The sequence below is a fragment of the Streptopelia decaocto genome (genome assembly GCF_964273445.1).
Source record: "Streptopelia decaocto genome assembly, chromosome: 7".
In the NCBI taxonomy this organism is placed as follows: Eukaryota; Metazoa; Chordata; class Aves; order Columbiformes; family Columbidae; genus Streptopelia; species Streptopelia decaocto.
In genome coordinates, this window is record NC_138661.1 from 55,888,285 (window position 1) to 55,906,922 (window position 18,638).

General features: G+C 39.8%; 1 protein-coding gene across 4 annotated transcripts in view; it reads right to left on the reverse strand.

The window, feature by feature from the left end:
- Positions 1-17,655, reverse strand: part of INSC (INSC spindle orientation adaptor protein) — a 147,317-nt gene extending 129,662 nt beyond the window's left edge. Inside the window, exons 1-2 of one of the 4 annotated variants that reach the window (XM_082057441.1) lie at positions 17,462-17,655; positions 11,209-11,304 (exon numbers count right to left, since the gene is read on the reverse strand). Coding sequence is in view for 1 of the 4 variants with exons in the window: in XM_082057438.1 (XP_081913564.1) it covers positions 900-933 (34 nt within the window). In the remaining 3 variants the exon portion in view is untranslated. Of the gene's footprint in view, positions 1-899; positions 963-11,208; positions 11,305-17,132; positions 17,430-17,461 lie in introns of those variants that run through there. The other 3 variants (XM_082057438.1, XM_082057439.1, XM_082057440.1) reach the window with 3 other exon arrangements.
- Between the last annotated feature and the right edge of the window lie 983 nt (positions 17,656-18,638).

Sequence of the window (18,638 nt, forward strand, 5' to 3'; positions counted from 1 at the left end):
TCAATGTGTAAAAGTCTGTTTTAGAAGAACAACAGGAAGGCTGCAAAGCTACTACAGCATAAACTGGGCAAGTACAGTCCAGCTCCTGCTGCCTGAACCATGACAGCTCTCCCAGCACTGGTTCAGCTTTCTTCTCATCAGCCAGAAGGAACATATGTTCTATGCTGAAAAGTCATTTGATGGTTATTAGCATTTAATTCAGCTGGTTTATGCTAACAGCTAACACCTTTTGAAAAATTCATTGCATACAGCATTTGCCATCCAGCATCCCAATTCCTTCTTCAATAATAGATAAAAACAGCATGAAGAAACTCTACAAAAGAGAAAGGTATCTTCACCAAAGACACACAGAGAGGTGTGTAATGCAATCATGAAACACAAGCACAATCAGGCTCAACAGCAGTCATTTTCTAGTACAACTAATACATCATTTATGATGGTTTGCCATTAGCTGCAAGTTCTTACCTGAACACATTTTGTTTCAACGGAAAAGCATAAGCTCAGCTGTTGCTAGGTCTGCATTATATTGGGCTTCATGCTAAATAACTTATGTCTTCATTGCAGGCCAGAATACAAATAATTCCACTCTGCAATGACTTATTTGAAAATATTGCAGTTCTCTCTATGAACAGCCTCAAACCTCTGGAAAAAAAAAAAAAGTATTTTCTGTTGGTTTCAGTTTTATTGGGGTCTTCTATTATTTTCAAGATCTTTAAACAGGTTTGCACATCTAATAGCAAGAGAATGTGGAATCTTCAATATTATAAAAACCAGTAAACTCACAAACTCACCAGTAAACTCACAAAAAAAGCAAGAATAACCAAAAGGGAAATAGCATACCTATGTTATATAATTTAAGGAAAAGCTGCAAATCCAAATAAATTCTTGCTTTAACTTACACTGCTTTATGTGCAAAGATATCCAGGGTTTCATTCCTGCCAGGATTCTAATCCAGCAAAGTACTTAAAGATGTCCATAGGAACCAGAATGAAAAATGTCACATGTTTAAAACCTGACACCTGCTTAAGTGCTTTGCTACATTAGGGCCAGCAACCTCAGCACTTCTCAGCTAAGCTGCTTGTGAATCTTCACTGAAATAAGTTGCATTGTCCTTCGGTACTTGCCTCTAGCTTGTCCAAACACCCTGTGGTTTGGAGCATGGGCCACCTGAGGCCTCAGCACAGCTGCTGTTTCTCCACTAAAATGCATAAAGTAAAAGTGGTTTCTAAGCCTTGACATAGCTCCTGAAGAAATTAAAGAAAAACTTGATAGAGAAGCTTTCAGCAAGAACAATACTGAAAGGACTGTAGCCACACGTAATTGCTTAGACTCAAAAAAGTTTTTTAATGCCTTGTAGCAAATGTCTGCACAGCACACTGACCTTAAGGGCTGTTTGGGAGCAGTGGAATGGTTTTCAATACAGGTTTCTCAGTGCTGTTATGTGGTCAACCTTTATGCTGAGTGTATGCATTAAGCTCTTTAGCAGTGCTTCGTTATGAAGTATGTCGTTAAAAATACTAGGGTTTGTTCTTTTGGGTTGCAGGGTTTTCTGTTTGTTTGGTGTTTTGTTTTGGGATTGGCTTATTTTGTTTGGTGTGTATTGTGGGACGTAGGAGGAAGGTTATATAAAGAATTCAAGAACAAAACCACAGCCTTGGAAAGTTTTGGGTTCCCCTCAGGCTCTGAGAAGGAGATAACTGCAGTGTTTTACCTAGAAAGGTGCTGTTGCTGAGCAGATGCAGAATTCTGCTTCCCCCAAGCTGCCTCAGTACAGCTGTGCTTCTGACGTTATGTCACTTGGACACAAGCTGGTCATCCGGCCCTCCAATCATTCTAGATTAGAAATAATCACATTTCTTGCTTTAAACTATTCCCTCATCTTCCAGTAACTACAACAAATCTAACTCCTGGTTGCCAGAGTTTACAGGTATAAGGGACACACTCAGAAACCTGTATTTTCTGGACCGGATGAGAACTCATCAAGTTCAAAAATTTAATAGCTCTGAGAAAAATTTTCAGTCTATTTTATCCTCCATTGTGTGAACATAATTCTCAGTGAAAGACCATTAGGGTAAATTGAATAACTCTAAAATGTGAAAATTTGGCCAGCACATTTTTTTAGACAAATTAAGTATATATAGATTGTAGCTGGCAACCTATTTCAAATGATAAAAATGAGATACAGCAATACACTGCACAGACTTCCACAGCTTTCTTACTAGAAACATAATGTGTAGGAACCAAGACTTTATATGTGTATCACAATGAAGAAATAGTATGAAAAATACATACTTGTAGGCAAATTATGTTTTTGCAAATGACAACAGATTCACACAGAAAAAATAGTACAAGTGGAGAGAATCTTGTGAATAAGAAGTTGAACACAGGACAATGATGTCACAACTCACAAACTCATCTAGAAATTAGTTTATCGTTTAGGAAAAAAGAAAAGCAAGGGACATAAAAATGAAGCTGCTTTTGGTTATGTGCAAGTTTGTCTCATTCCTTCCTAACACCCTGAATTTCTCCATGTACTGTCCTTTTTGGTAACGAGAGATGACACAAGGACTACATGTCTGTTGGGAGGCTGTTTTAACATATGAACAAGGTGTCAGCACACTGTGGGAATAACACAGCATAGTGCCTGAAAAGTGTCTGCCTTTTCATCATTTAGCCTCTGATCCTGTAAAATATTATCCTATACAGAAATTATTTGCACAGACAGGGGTATTTTGAACATCAGAAATGAAAACTCACAGTATCAGTAGAAAGCTGGGTTACTAGGAGGAATAAAAAAAAAAAAAAACACACATAACACAAATATATCGAAGTATATAAGACTGTGACACGAGTTCACAGAGACACCACTAAAAATTCCCAAGTTCAAGCACCAACCCAGCATACCCACTCGTCTTTACCTTGTAACAAAAATCTGAAACCCACACAGGACTAAGTTCTCCATGCATAAAGTCAGAATTCATTGTGCACAGAATTTCTGAGTAGAGCTTCCATTCATCTGGGATCTCCCAACACACAATAAGCCTATTAATACATGAAACATTCCAGTATTGTTGGTCATATGCCATGTATCGGTAATGCTGGAAATCCAAGTGTAGCTCTATCACACATACAGTTCAGGCACTTTTGAAGTGAACCATACTTACTGCAGAGACACAGTCACAGGACTTAGAATGCCATAGTCTGATACTTCCTGGGGGCTTCAAACTTAACTGCAAGTGCACAGAACGGCATGAGCACATGGATTTGGTCATGAAATCCCAAATGGGCATTTGTTAATCTAATTTTTCTACCCAACAAGAAATGTCTTTTTTCATATCGCTAGAAAGCGCAGAGTTACCACTGCAGCAATCAGCACCGCAAAGCTCAAAGAGAACTTCATCCCACACTGACATCCCAAAGGAGTGATAAGGGCTCTCCAGAATAAATACAATGACCCACTATTGTGAACCTTATATATCAAGTGGACCTACTGACTTCTTCTCAGCACAAGCACTTATTTTCCTCACCAAAAGTTTGTCAGACCATAGAATATTATTTTGATACTGCAACATTAAAAAAAGACCATACCTTGCATTTGGTCTAATTATACTATTACCTACTATTTCTAGTGGCACTTCAAAGTCTGGGCTTTACTCTTTGGCAGTAGCACTATAATAAACTACAGCTACATGCAGTGACACCTAACAGATTTTATAGCAGTATCTTAATCTTTCTTTTACCAATATCTTTTTTTTTCATGCCATAAACAAGGACTACAGTGTAATAATATTGATCAGCACTAACTAGAAAAATACACTAAGCCCCTCAAAAAATTATGATAGATTCCTGTCAACAGACCTGACTTGTGTTGAAGTTTGGTCAACTGTTCAGTGTTCAAACTACTTCACCGAATTTCTTTTCTAAGATGAATCACTTTTGTTATTTCAGAACATTTTATTGTAGACAAACCATACACATCTCAAAAGTTTTCTCACTGTTTGCTGGTATTTTAAAGTATTTGTGTAATAGTTTTGATCAATTTGCACCATATTTGAGGGCAATATCACAAAATGGTGCTCACAGTTCAAGGAAGGACTGCACACAGCTACCAACAAATCAGAGCCACAACCAAAGCCATGTATAGCTTCTTTTTGTTTCCAAGAGGTATGAGAACAGACAAAGCTACTTCTTTGGCTAGATAAAGGACCCTCTCATTTCGCAGGCTTCATAGAGAGTAGGAGGCAGAGGGGGCTTTGTTCATTCCATGCACGCTGTGTACTTGAGAGGCAATAACTGATTTTATTAGGAACACCTTGGAAGTGTCTGGCCTCCCTGGTACCACACTCCTCAGACAAGCAAGCTTACTGTAAACTGTAATACCAGACACTTTTGTGCCAAGTTTATAAAGCATAAAACATTTCAGATGACTCTAAGAGAGCTTTTAAGTATCCAAGACATTAAAGAGATGACAGACATTTCTACAGAACTGAATCTTCTTTCACTCAAAGTTAACTACTATATAACCTTTTCAGCATTTTATCAATAATTATCTGTTAACTGCCCATCCACAGAATTTTTATAAACACATGAAGAAATCACTTCAAGTTTAACTGCTTGTCATGTAAGCACATGTATCATTAACGGTACAAATGAATTTGCAGAGCAATTCATTTGGATCTCTCCCATCTTTCAAAGCAACACTAAAGGCATTATAAAATGCAAGTTTTAAATTGTGTTCTGTCTTTCTCTCGTTAATATTAGATAGGCACACAGAGTACTAACACACTGTTAAAACCACCACTGAGACAAAACAAAAAGTCAGCTCTTGAGTCCTACATGGGTGGCTGCCTTATTTGGTTTATTACAGTAGAAGCCACATATAACACCATGTGTGGTCTTTGGGACAGAAGCTCTTTGGTAGTGGTGCTGCTGCAGGTAGGGCTTGCAGCCTCCCCTCCACCAGGCAAGGCACAAGCATGAGCAAATACGCAGAATAAACCAGGGCAAACAAACAGACCACAAAAAAATTATAGACATGGGAAAGCAGATTGAACCCAAGACTGGCATGTCCTGAACTCCAAAGGACTTTGAGGAGGAGACAAGACTTCCCATGCTAGATGGGCTGCCAAACAATGGTCACAGCCAGGTTTCAGGATTTTGTTTCCCTGCTGCTCTTAGTCTCTTCTTCCCCAAATCAACAGTATATTGTTCAACAATAAACACAGCTGATTCTGCCCTTTATGTGGAATGAAGTAAGTGTTTACTAGCTGCCCTGAAGTTATGAAAGCCTCTGTCAAGAACAAACAAAAGCAAGAAGCTGAAGTCTTTGGCCATTCTGGTACATCAAGCTATCAAATTGTTTGTACACTGTTATTGTTACATCTCTGTTAACACTAACAAACAAACCAAACAGTGATCTTCTGTGACATTTGTATAATAAGCTATTAATCAACAACCCTCTGCAAAGTTTGTCTCTTATTAAAAAAAAAAAAAAAAAAAAAAAGAGCTTGACAGATTAGCTCTACAAGAGTAGAAAGTTGTCAGACTTAAAAGGCTGTACCGTAGTTGTCTCCTACAGCTTTTGGCAGAAGAGAGGCGAGATAACTTTTCAACATCTCTAGCTAATTCACTGGCAAAAGGCAGAAGAATTTATATGCGTCTTGCATAAGGTTATGTTAAAATTGCATCTATTTTTGCAGTAGATCTTACACATCCAAATCCATCTGTAAATATCTCTTGGCTTCCACAACACTGAAGCTGTTAGGAACCCAGCATATCAGAGATCAGACAGTGACGAAACCCCTGCCTTCCCACTTGCAGTGTGTCATGTGCAGATTGCGCATTGCCTGAAAAAATAAATAGCAAACCCCTGACAAAAAGGAAAGATATGGATTTATTCTTTCTTTGCTTTTAGGTACCACATATTTAAGTTAGAACTCTATAAATTCCAGGAAGCCAAAGGGCAAATCAGAACAAACAAACACCAAGACAGCACAGTTTTCCCAGGGCTGGCACTGCCAATCTGCTGTTTTAGCAGTTTCTGTAGGAAGTGGTCTCCTTGCACATCTGTTTTAATTTCAGTGTTTGAGACCATTGCCTATTTGGAAAAAAATATTGGTCTTTCTTGACTCCTGGATCCTGTTCTCATGTGTGCCTATGACTAAAAGACACTCGGGTTATTCACTAACTTATGTTTGTTACCTCATATTTACCTTCTACATATGTATATAAGTCACTTAAAAATTAATAGCTGACCTAAAGTCTTCATAGGAAAGGCATTACAGTATTTGCAATGAACCAGATTGTCTCCTCAGACACCCATGAAAATTTGGCTCTGTAAGAACATTTATCACAGAAACCCCCAAAATACATTTCCTTACACTCACCACACCACAGTACCATCTGAAGATGTGTGTAATTGTGATATCTTAGATAATGTAGTGAACATGGAGAAATGGTGACTTTTGAAAAGGAAAAATGATAGCTTGCACAGTAATTGCAAGCCATCGTAAATGCCAGTTACTTAACTGCAAGACAGAAAAAGGCTGGCCCCAGTTTGAGGCAATTAAACTCCACAACAATCAAAATGAAAAGCCTTTGTCACAAACGTACTTTTTTCATTTTTACTGGAAACCATGAAGTGGCTCAGCCTCAGTGAATCAGAGTGTGAGCCAAACTACAGGTCTCCCCTCTACGAAGACTCTAGTCTGTGCCCTTTGTGCTTTCTCTGGACAGCTGACACCTTCTGAGAAGTGGGGGGAAGAAAGGAGAGAGAGAGGAACAGGCATCAACTCAACATTTTCTCTCCAAAAGTAGCAGTCAGCAGCCAGGTCAAGAGGAGGCAGGTATTGCTTTACAGAGACCTGGAGCCGTTACAGAGTTTCTCTGGCATTTAAGATATGATCTCATCTCCACTGATGGGCACTTTGTTTATGGAATCAAATCCATAACAAGTAATGAACAGATTGATTTGGCACATAAAGTTGCACTTCATTATTTCTCCAAAAATCTAGAGTTATAGTTACTTATATTTAGTATATGTGATAACTAAGGAAGCAATTGAGTTAATACAACCTGAAAGCTAAAAGAATACTTCTACAGCACTTTGGTGGGTCAGTTCCCTCCTTCAAGCAGCATTATTCTCTCTTTAGCAATATTATTCCCTCTTTCGCATCCCCATCTCATTTTCGTCAAACCAATTACCCCTGTGCCCATTCTGTCAAGTTCAGTTTGGAGGTGCCTAGGCTGGGGTGGGAGGGAGGAGAGGTAGAGAAAGGCAGAAAGTATTTTAAATTGAAAAAAGCTCTAGACAACTTGAATACATTTTTAACAAAGAAAACTTGAATCAGTGTGAAAAACTCTTTACATATTACCCTTTTATATGACTTTTCTCCCCTGGCTAGTTCAGTTATTATTCAAAGAAATGAGTTCTATCTCCTTATTCTTTTTCCCCCTTCTTCTCTTTTTTTTGGACACACTGTATTTGCTTTTGAAAGAAACTGGGAATTTTGAGCCTTTTCCGTACCCAGTGTGCTGGTTGTTATAGAGGCTTTTCATGAGGAGATTTCATAAATGGTACTTGAAGCAATGGTACAAAACAGTATTCTAAAGGAACAATTTATTCATACGATAAGAATTCCCTCATTTATTTTCCATAGAAATAGACCTGATTAATTTAATGTTTCTATTTTCAAAGCTCATTAAATGGTAGTCTATCTTTGGCAAATGGTACAGAGATTCACAGTGCAGATCAATGTTTTTGTTTTGTTTATAATAAGTTTTATTTACTATTATTTTGTGACATAGCTTCTTGTGCTCAGGTTTTGACAATGGCAAATAAAATTCTGCTGAAAATAGAAACAAATAATAATAATTTCATCTTAGCTGTGACCAAAAAAATGCCAGATTGCAGAGAAAAGCTGAAAATTATCTCATACCATGTATACACAGGTGCAAGAGCTGCCAACCAGTATCATAAAAGCAGAAACCATGAAGGAGAACTCAAGGTACAGGGAACCTGATTAATCCCAAACTGTTATCCTGTGTGTCCTTTATGCAGAATTGCCAGCGTCTCCATGGAAATAGCTCCAAAATCTGCCAGGAGGTGTTTGTGAAATAACTTCACCCCAGGAAATTGCATGTTTTATAAGCATCTCCTTTAGACAGCATGTTCATCCATGGAAACCCCCAAAAACTAAGAGAAGAAAAAGAATATTCTTAAATCAAAAGATATTATCTTGATCACAACCTGTCACAAGTCCTTTCTTCTGTACGTGGGAGTTTTTGATCAGAGATGGAATAACAGAGCACTAATCCATGAGCTTTGATGCTGCTCTTGGACCTACAGAGTGGGTATTTGCCATTCCCACAAAGGTACAATTAAAAAGAGAGAAAAAATAGTGTTTATCTTATGCAGCTTATAAATAGGTTCATTTTTAGAAAGAGATTTATAGGAGTCTCAAGTCCTAGTGTTTTCTTTTACCTCTAAAACAAGGCTTTTGGTTTGCGTTTTTGTTTGCTTTAAAACTATTTCCTAAAGACAACTGAATGAAGCTTCTTTTCAGAAAGAATTGAACTCCTGTTTTACATCTATTAGTACTGCAACAAAGTACACAATCCCAGAGAGCATCATTGAAGTTTTGTCTTTGCTTTGGACAAGGAACTACGCTGTAATGAGAGTCTCCTATGTGACAACCAGCATGTTTCTGTCAGTCTTCACTTAACCTCATCTGGATTATTACCGTGCTCAGATCAGCATCAAAATTAAGATGGTGGTTAGGTCTCCACCCATCATTGTGGAGAGAGCACAGAGGATCCAGAAGCATTAGCAATTTAAATGATCAAATTGAGAGCGAAATGACATCTCTGTCCTCCCTGTTTTGCATATTTGTCTTATTTTTGTTCAAAAATAAAATGTAACAGAAGCATGTTCACAACTACGATGAAACCCTTTTGCCATTTTTGTATTTTATTATGAACAGGGAACACTAACACATTGGCAAAGGGCTTCAGAGTAGTCCCAGCAATTTACTGCATATCTTGTTGCTGCTTTCACATCTGTAGAAAACAATCTCTATGACTCTCAGACCAAAGACTATTTTTGTCACATTGCTGCCCTTCAACACCAACAAGACACTTAATGGCACTACAATTTACTGTTACATCATTTTGGACCTGTTCATAGTACCCAGACCTATTTCACTGCTGACCTTGCTGCAACATGCATTGGGTCCCGCAGGTTATTATGAAAATAATTGTACAAATCCTAACTTGGGCTGGAGCTAAACAGATCCAACGTGAGATAATCTTCACTGTACACAGCTATCCTGAAGACCTCAATGGAAAGTTGTACACTCTTTTGGGTTGTCAAGTAGTGGGGGCTTGAAGGCATTTTAGGGACAGAAAGGGAAAGCAGATTTGGGAGTGCTCTGAGAAAGGAAGTCGGGGAGAGGACAGATTTATATACTCAGGAGAAAAATACTAACTCAATTAGAGCATCTGCTGTTTGACTGAAACAATCTCTCATAGGTATCAGCTGTATTAATCCCAGCACACACTTGGGAACACATTTACCACTCAGGTAGCAATTATCTGTGTCTGCTATTTTTGTGGTGGGGTGAACAGCAAACATGCACAACTATGTCTAGTTGAACAGAACAAAAAGAATCAAAAAGTTATCCCACCTTCCCAAGTGGAGGGTGCAAAATTTTCTCTCCGAATTCTGAATTTCAGAGGAAGTTATTCGCTTCTCCATTTGCAGAGGATAACAAAATAGCAATTCAACCACAGAGAACACTTTACTGGGAAGAATATTTAAGATTTATTCCAGTTTCAGAGACATTATTAATTTCAAAATAATACTTTGGATCAAAAAAACAGTGACTTATGTTTCTGTGCCAAATCACCTGATGTTGACTGTCCAGCCAGTTCAGGTTTCATTTTGTTTGTTTTCTTGTGGTAACTATTCCTCTGCAATCCTACTTCTTTGCGCAGGTGGTACCTCTGCGGCAAGGCATCCAGGACCCTCATATTTGGTGACTGCTATGGGTGCCCACCAACACCGCTTTTCTGAGTGACACAGTGCAGGGGGGAAATGTAGTCTTAAAGTTATTAAACCAGTTAATCATTAACACATGTAACAGAGAAAGCTTCCCTGGCCTGAAAAATGCCTTTCTCACAACTGATTGCAGAAAGCCTAACTTGAATGATGAGAGTAAGGTGATGTTCCAGCCAAGAAAGTTGCAAGCATTTTCAATGAGATTATTTGAGCACATTCACCAATCTATGTGAGTCACCATCTTAGAAACACATCCACCAGCTACATCAAATAAAAACTTTAACACAAAATCTAGAAAACAGAACCAACAAAACCAGAACCACTTATTTGCCATTAGAGCAGAGCCAAGCACAGGGATCTGGGTTTGAAGTTTTCAAGGCTTTTCCTGACACACTGAGAGATACTTGCACAGAAGACAGACATATACCTGTCATACACATGCAGTCTCGAAGCTCAGAGAGATTGATGGACAATATATTGGTGACTTAACTAGTTTTCGGTTACTGCAAGCACTTCATTTAGAGCATAAAATAAGGTGCTAACAAAGAGGGATTTTGGCCCTGAGTTTCTACCCTATGCAGATCATGAGACAAGGACAAAACTAACTATCCAGAGAAACAAAGAGACAAGTTACCCTCCCTGCTTCTGTGGCCAGTGGGGTGAAAGGCTGATCTCCAGGGCAAAGCTTGAGCAGCCTCCTGTAATGTCTACTAAGCAGTTTGCTGTCCATTAGCTTCTGTTGGAAAAGGCTCCCGTGTTACAGCAGCAACTCAGGAGAAGCTTGAAGAGCTCCTGAAGGATTGCCTATGGGATATTACTGCACCACTGCGGAGATACCTCCAAACAATACAGAACAAAAAGGCTCTCAGGTGCCCTGAAAGCTGAGCAGACAGTGCCTGCAAGAGCATCACCAAGGGGCCTTATTTTACATGAGAAGAGGGGTTGGTTTCATATATTTTCACTGCAGAACCAGAGAACGAAGGTGCACAAGTGGCTTACAGCTACTTTTGGCACCTATTTTAACTCTACATCCAGGGTTGGTTTCAGCATTAAAAAAAAAAAAAAAGGCAACACAAAGTTAAATCCACAGAAGCAACCATACTTATACAACCTCCATGTTCACACAAAAAAAGCCATGGCCTTCCTCTTACACAGCAAAGTTGTCACGTTCTTCTTCTCTTTCAAGTTGCTCTCCTCAGAGGCGGTTGGTCAGTGATGTGCACTGATTTCATGTCTGTCAAACACCACTTAAAAAAAGAACACTCCATAAGCTACTGAATTCAAACCTCAAACACCAGCTTCTGCATGAAAGGCACAAAAAAGGTACTCCCCTCAACACTCACTCTCAAATACTTTCCAAACTTATTAGTGTAAAATTAACCCACCTGTGTAGAGAAGCACAGGCTGTGCTTGTCAGCACAAAACAGCAGTGGAATGGGAGCAATAAATAAACACAGCAGAAGATATGACAGAGAAAAGCTGTCCTGCTTGCAGTCAATTCAATACCAAAAATTGCAACAAGAACAGTGTTGTGCCTTACATCAGCAGCTGGAAGCTCTGTGAAATAATCTTACTGTCCTTGTGCCTTCCTGTGCAGCTTCGTAAAGAAAAGACATTCCCAGCGCCTTCCTTACACAGTGTATCTCTTATCTTCTTACTGGAAACACAAGAAAATTAATTGTGACCAGATCCTGTGCTGTAACGTTGATCATATTTCAGCAAAACTGATAAGGAAAAGTGTTACATAACAGTCTTCATTCCAGACACTTAAATCTGCAGCTTCAAATCCACTTTATGCACTTTCAGTCACATAAAACACTTTCCCCTAGAAGAAAACGAGGATGGTAGAAAAAGGCAATGTATTCTAACTGGCCCATTTAACAGATGAAACATTAACTTTCTGCTTGGTGTAAAGTGACAGCTGGCTTATTAGAGCTGACACTGATCCTCCTGAGAGGATTTCAGTGAGCAAGTTGCACAGGTGAAGGTCAAAGTAGCAAAGGATTTAAATGAAGAGAGGAAGGAAGCAGCTTCCTCCTAGGAACAGAAAGTAGCAAACAAAGAAGTTGTTCCTAATGCAGTTCTCCTTGGTTAGAAATACAGCACTTGCAAAATGCTCTGTTCTCAAGAAATGCCTCCAAGACACTTTCTTTTTTAGATCTAGTCACCAGCTCTGTGTGCTGCAGGCATGAGTCCCAGTGCAGGTCTTGCCTACAGGAAAGGCTCCTTGAACACAGTCTGTGCCATGTCACTGCCTGACTTATGCAGTATCAAAGGCAACACACGTAATATTCTTACTTATGAATCATACAGCTCTTTTGACTTGTGTGAGAAGGATAATTAACATGTGATGATCCATGTTTTAAAGTGAATAATAAGATAAACACAGCCGTACTGTCTCAGTGAGGTTTAAGTCCCCCAACAGGCATACGCAGCTGGCTGGAGGGAGCTGGACACATTCTCTGGCTGCCCTCAGCAAACCTTCAACACCCCACAGGAATTAAGAGAATATCCAAAAGATGATCTGTTTTAGCCAAGGTTTGTTTAGCTCTCCTACTTATGCCTCCCTGGGTCCGGCCCAGGCCATGGCCTCCCTGCAGCACCAAGACCTCAGCAGCTAGTGCCCTGCAGAAAAGCTGGAAGAAGTTTGCATGCTCATGAGGAAAGACACAGAGCTGGTGACAGAGGCTGTAGGTCTGGTGCACAGCTCTGGAAAGAGATGGGGATTTGAGCCCTGGCAGCATACGAAGTCCTGCCTCAGGCAAGGTGCACCATTTTGTTTTGGTGAAGCCCTAAAGGGAGACGGACTCCATGCTGCCCCGATGGTCTGATTTTTTCTTCCTTTTCATAAAATAAAGCAACAGATTTTTATTAACCCTGACTCGGTTGCACAGAGAAGAGCAGCATATCTGTGTCCCAGCTAATGCACACAGTCAAATCAAGGACCTGTGTTGCTGGTGCACGTGCACTCAACCTGGGCAGCTGGGCAGCCTGGCGTGGGCAATGCAGGATGGTTCTTGGCCAACCTTGCACTGTGCCTCAACTCCAGGGCAAGCCAGGTGTGACTTCCAAAATTTGTGGATGCTTCAACTGGGCAAATACCAAATGACTTTGGTGTGAGCCATGCCTCATGAACCCCAACGACCAGGCATTTGTTACATGTTTCACACCTTAAGAAAGCAGAAGCACAGCTAAAGGCGCTGAGGCCAGCCTTGGCCAGCACAGCCCCCTCTGGAAATTTCTTACTCCAAGTATCTCGGCTCCCTTCTAGCACTAGTTTTAACTCTTTCCTGGGCAAGAATCCAAAAAGCATCAGAGTGAGCAGTTTCTAGCTATCAGTGACCTATCACCATATGGGAGTTTCAGGTTTCCCTAACAATTTTTGAAGTCAGTGAGGTGGATTTAGGTTTGCAGGGAGAGGTCCCTAAACTAAATCTGATGAGTACCAGTATCTCTAGTTTTAATCTCTGTCTTTCCAAACACACTTGTATGATACAAGATCACAGATTTTATTTTTCCTTCATGTAGATACCACTTATGTAAAACTGTAAGGGACTATCCTGTCCAAAGACAAATTAACATGGCTCCACTGACTATATTAGGGCTCTGCCAGGGTACACAGCCTGGGGACATGAGCCTACAAAACCAGCATCATTTCTCTCAAAGTAGCTTTTCACTGGTGTCTGACCAAGTCTGACCAAACATTTTTCTTGGTAACTCTGATTTATTGCAATTTTGATGAGTTATCATTCTGGTATTGCAAATGGCCATGTGCAGCTCCATGTGAGAGAGCAATCAGGACCACAAAAACCAGATGGTTGTCATTTGATCTAACTGGGGACAAAGGCCCAAAACTGAGCATTTTTGAGAAAAAAAAAAAAAGTCAATATCTGAAGTGCATCAGGCAAGAAACTTGGTCTGTTGAATACTGTGGTCACTTTTCAAAGCTAGACATGGTAAACTGAGCAGTACTTGACCCTTTTCCTCCTAAACACAAAGAGAAGGAAGTGAAATGGATTATTACATAGTTTCTCTGCAATCAGGGGAAGAGACTGAGGGGAGACCTCATCATGGCTACAGCTACCTTACAAGGGGAGGAGGAGGGACAAGTGCTGATCTCTTCTCTCTGGTGACCAACGACAGAACCCAAGGGAATGGCAGGAAGACGTGCCAGGGGAGGTTTAGGTTGGACATTAGGAAAAGGTTCTTCACCCAGAGGGTGCTGGAGCACTGGAACAGGCTCCCCAGGGAGGTGTCACAGCCCCAAGCCTGACAGTGTTCAAGAAGACACTGGACAACACTCTCAGACTCATGGTGTGAACTGCGGGGTTGCCATATGAAGAAACAGGAGTGGGACTCAATGATCCTTGTGGGTCCCTTCCAGCTCAGGACATTCTGTGATTCTATGATGCCCATTTAGGCCACCAGATGTGGCACCGTGGTCCTGCATCTCCACAGAAGCTCGCACAGGCATACTATTTACATTTAATACAGACCATCTACTCAATAAACTTGCTGAGGTAGAAATGAACTAATAACTAGCTCTAATCTCTTTTAAAGGTCACAAGCCTGCTAAAAAGTTTTCAATGCATTTTCAAGCATGAGCCTACCCAAAACCTGTAGAACTCTTTCCTTCTGCTGGGTTCCCAGCACCAGGTGCTTTCCCTCCATGCAGAGCTTCACCTGCTGAAGTTCAGACCTTCCCAGGGCTTTTTCTTTGGACTCTGATGTCTGTAGAGTGAGCACCTTTCACCAGACAGTCTGTTCCATGCTACCTCCCACTCCATCAGTATCTCCAGATAGAGACTTAGAGTCCAGAAAACACAGGCAAGTAACAGAGAAACAGCTGAGCTGCTTGCAACTTAGCACAATCCGTTTAGAAGTCCAATTAGAAAACTTATGGTTAATCGCTACTCAGGAGGGAGGGAGAGAGAGGCAAAGAAGAAATCTCCTTGCTTAAGAGAGGAGGTCAACAGTATCTAATCCCAGCTGAATTTTTTCCCTTTGTGCCTAAGAGAAGTTCACTCCATTGGGTCCTCTGTGCAGCTCTCCCAAACCAATCTAGCTTTCATGTGATGACCTACATTACCCAAAGACAGCCTTCCAGCAATCGGGGAGAGAGCACAGGTGCTCATCCTCTGAATTTCCTTTTAGACAGTGCTGCCACCTCTGAGACTCTCAGGGACCCCTCTGAAGGGTTATGAGACCCCCTGCACCACAAGGCATTTCAATATGGACCAATGCCACCTATTTTATGGCCCATAAAGACCAGAGAGCCACCTGGGGAGATGACTGAAGAATGAAGAATGGAGTTAATTGGGCCAGGTACACAGGAGGTAAAAGAAAGTTGGCACATGGTCATTCATGTTACTCTAGTTGATTACACTGGTAGTAAACCTTGCACTCCAAGACCACATTTGCTTTCCAAGCCCAAGAAAAATATGTGCTTCCTCCTGTATTCATTAAGTCAGCATGAAGACTGGTACTCAACTCCTTAAAAAAAAAGAGCTTCCCATGGCTATGTCATCCCATATGTGCCTTTCCAGCAACTTGCTTCAAGCCCATTTTCTTTTCTCTTTCATCACCCAAGCTTTCTGCCAGAGCTGACACATTAAGAATTTGGCATTCAAAAAACATACGGAAAAAAAAAAGGGGAATGGGGAAAAAAAGCACCTGCACACAGAGTGATGGTTGTAAAGAGAGCAAGAGCAATGTCAGTGCCCTTTGGAAAAGGAATTTACGCAGGCCAAAGGATGACTGCCAATAAATACTAGTACCCTTTATTAGACACTGCATGTCTTAACCCCATTTCCCTTAATGCTTTAGTACACATTTTACATTGTGCAACACTTATGGGGATTCAAAGCCACCTCAAAGAATACAATAGTGTATAAAATAAGAAAATAAAAATTTTTATTTCCTCTTTACAAAAGAGAAGGAAACAAACTAGTGAGGATAATAAAGTGCTAAAAATCTATTTTTCAGTCTTCCAAGTATCCTTCCTACATACAGTCATGTAGACCTAACAAATCCATGAAATATTTCATTTTAGTCTCCTCCTACATGTGTAGCACAATTTCGACTTCCAACACAGTGCACAGGTTTCTTGGTGAGATTTTCAGCAAACAAATTAAAACCAAGCTGCCCAAGGACTGGAGTTCTGCAACATGAAACTGCAGAGATTTTTGAAGTGAATATTATACTCCTATGCCAACCAATTCCAGTGAGACTCATCATACATTCTTATCCAATGTATTTATATTGTGAAAATTAAAGTAGAGCTTATGTTATTCTAGCATCTATCAGCCTTGACTTCATGCTTCATTTATTTAAAGAGAGGAGGGAAAGAAAAAGCAGATAATAAAAAGGTTTTCATGAAAATGGCCCTGTTTTAGGAGAAACCTGGTACAACTGTCTTTATACACTGCTGACATACTTCCACACCACATCTGGAGGTAAATACCTTAAACAAAAACATAGATACACCATTACAGCTTTTTTCAGTCTGTCTGTAGAAACTGCCACATGTGCAACTGAGAAAAAGTATCTAAGCTAATAATAGCTTTCCCTTTCCAAGAGGAAATATTTGTATCAGTGTAAATAAGTTTTAGAAATACAGAAATAAGTGCCTAAAGGTTGAGCTATGCTCACTTCCCACTGACCGGAGATAGTATGGTTCACATAGATGAAGATATCATTCAAAATAATGATACAAAAATATACACTAAGATACAGAAACACAATTCTTGAACTGCAGAAGAAAAGATTCTGAAAAACTGTGTTATCTCATACACATTTACCTCCTTTTTACGTTCAAAGCATGTGAAAGTTCCAGTCCAAAATACATTGACAAAAAAAGTTGCTCAGTCACCTAAACATCCCGTTTAACACACTCACTGTTCTTACAGAGGGTCGGTATGGATTTAATCTCACAGACGGCTCAGAAGACTATGGACAAATATTATCAACCAGTAATGATTATCATTTGTTCTCATTTTCCTTCTGTATATACTGACAAATATGCTCTCTTTTTTTTTTTTTTTTTCCTTCTTTTTCAACTGAAGCAGCCAATTACCTGCTGTGCTTTGTAAGCTCCCATCCACACTCCCCAGGAAACGGATAAGTTGCCATGCAGCACAGTGGGGAGAGCTCGCTCGGATGCAAAATAATTCTGAACTTACTCAAGCGAATTCTCTCCATTGCATTTGCAAGCTGAGCTATGTGTTAACTGTATTTATTCACCACTGAAAGACTACACTTCACAGTTATAACCCTGGCAAATACTGAGCATTTAAATAACTCTACTTTTGCTTAGCCGCACAAAGGGGTTTTATTCTTCTACCACAGCTGTACACAAAGAATAGAGTGCCATTTCAAATCAAAACTCCTGAAGTTACTACTTACCAGCTTGCGATTATATATTCAGTAAGCCCGAGGAGCTGAAAAGATTTTGTTGCGGAAGATAAAAGTTACAAAAAAAACAGGCAAAGTTAACAAAAACGCAGGGAAACTAGCTTAAATCCTCTCTTCATTCATCTACTTAAATGTTCCTGAAGACTAAAAAGGACCTTAAAGAAAGTGCTCTCAGCAAAGACTACATCCTCTTGTCAGTCAAACCCTGCATAGTTTCAGCTAGGCATCCGTCCAAAAAGACATGGAATTATTCTATTTTTGTCTCCCAGCGCAAGTGGAAACATTTTTACAGATTTGTGGTGAGGATTTCAATTTTGTAGTGGTCAGCTAGTAGAGGAATGTAATTAAAGACCACGTTAAACATAAGATCATCCACAAAGGAGGAACTAGATAAATTTGCAGATAAATAAATAACAATTCCATTACAGTAAAGGCTGATATAGAAGCACAAATGAAGTCTGATATAGAAGCACAATAAAAAGTTTCAATGAGGTTAAAAATCCAGATGTGGTTTACTGGAAGAAAGCTGTAAAAAACTTTTGTGTTTTTAAATATCACTGTTGTCAGGACACAAAACACAACATGTTTTCCATAAAGGTAGGCTTAGCCTTTTTAATTAAATAATTTTAGCAAAAAATATGTATGTATTTACATGGAAAACTAAACATTTGTTTTACCACCCATGTTATGTCTGGTATGTTAATGTTTTTATTCAACACAGGTGTTTCCTTAGAAGTACTTCACATCTTTGCCTATTGCTGATTTATAAAATAAACTAAACCTCTGACTTTGTAAAGTAGGAAAATACCTTGGGAATTATATGTTTCACTTCTGTCACATTTAATTTTTATTTTTCTTATATCAGTAAGACAGTATGGTTATTTCCTGTGTTTATTCACTCTGGAAGCTGACACTGAAACGCAGTGTACATCTCTACTGATCCCTTGAGCTCTCCAGATACAAGACTTTCCTCACAAGGGAAGCTTTCAGTTCAATCCCCCAAAACCCTGACATCATTGAGGAGGCTGAACTTTTGTCCCTACTGCCTTCCTTCTCTGGTCCAGCTTCCTCACCCATTGCCCCTTTCAGGCTTGCTTGTCATTCTGCTCCCATCAATCCCCCTTTGATATCCTGCATTGCTGTCCTTTTCCCCTACTCACTAATAGCT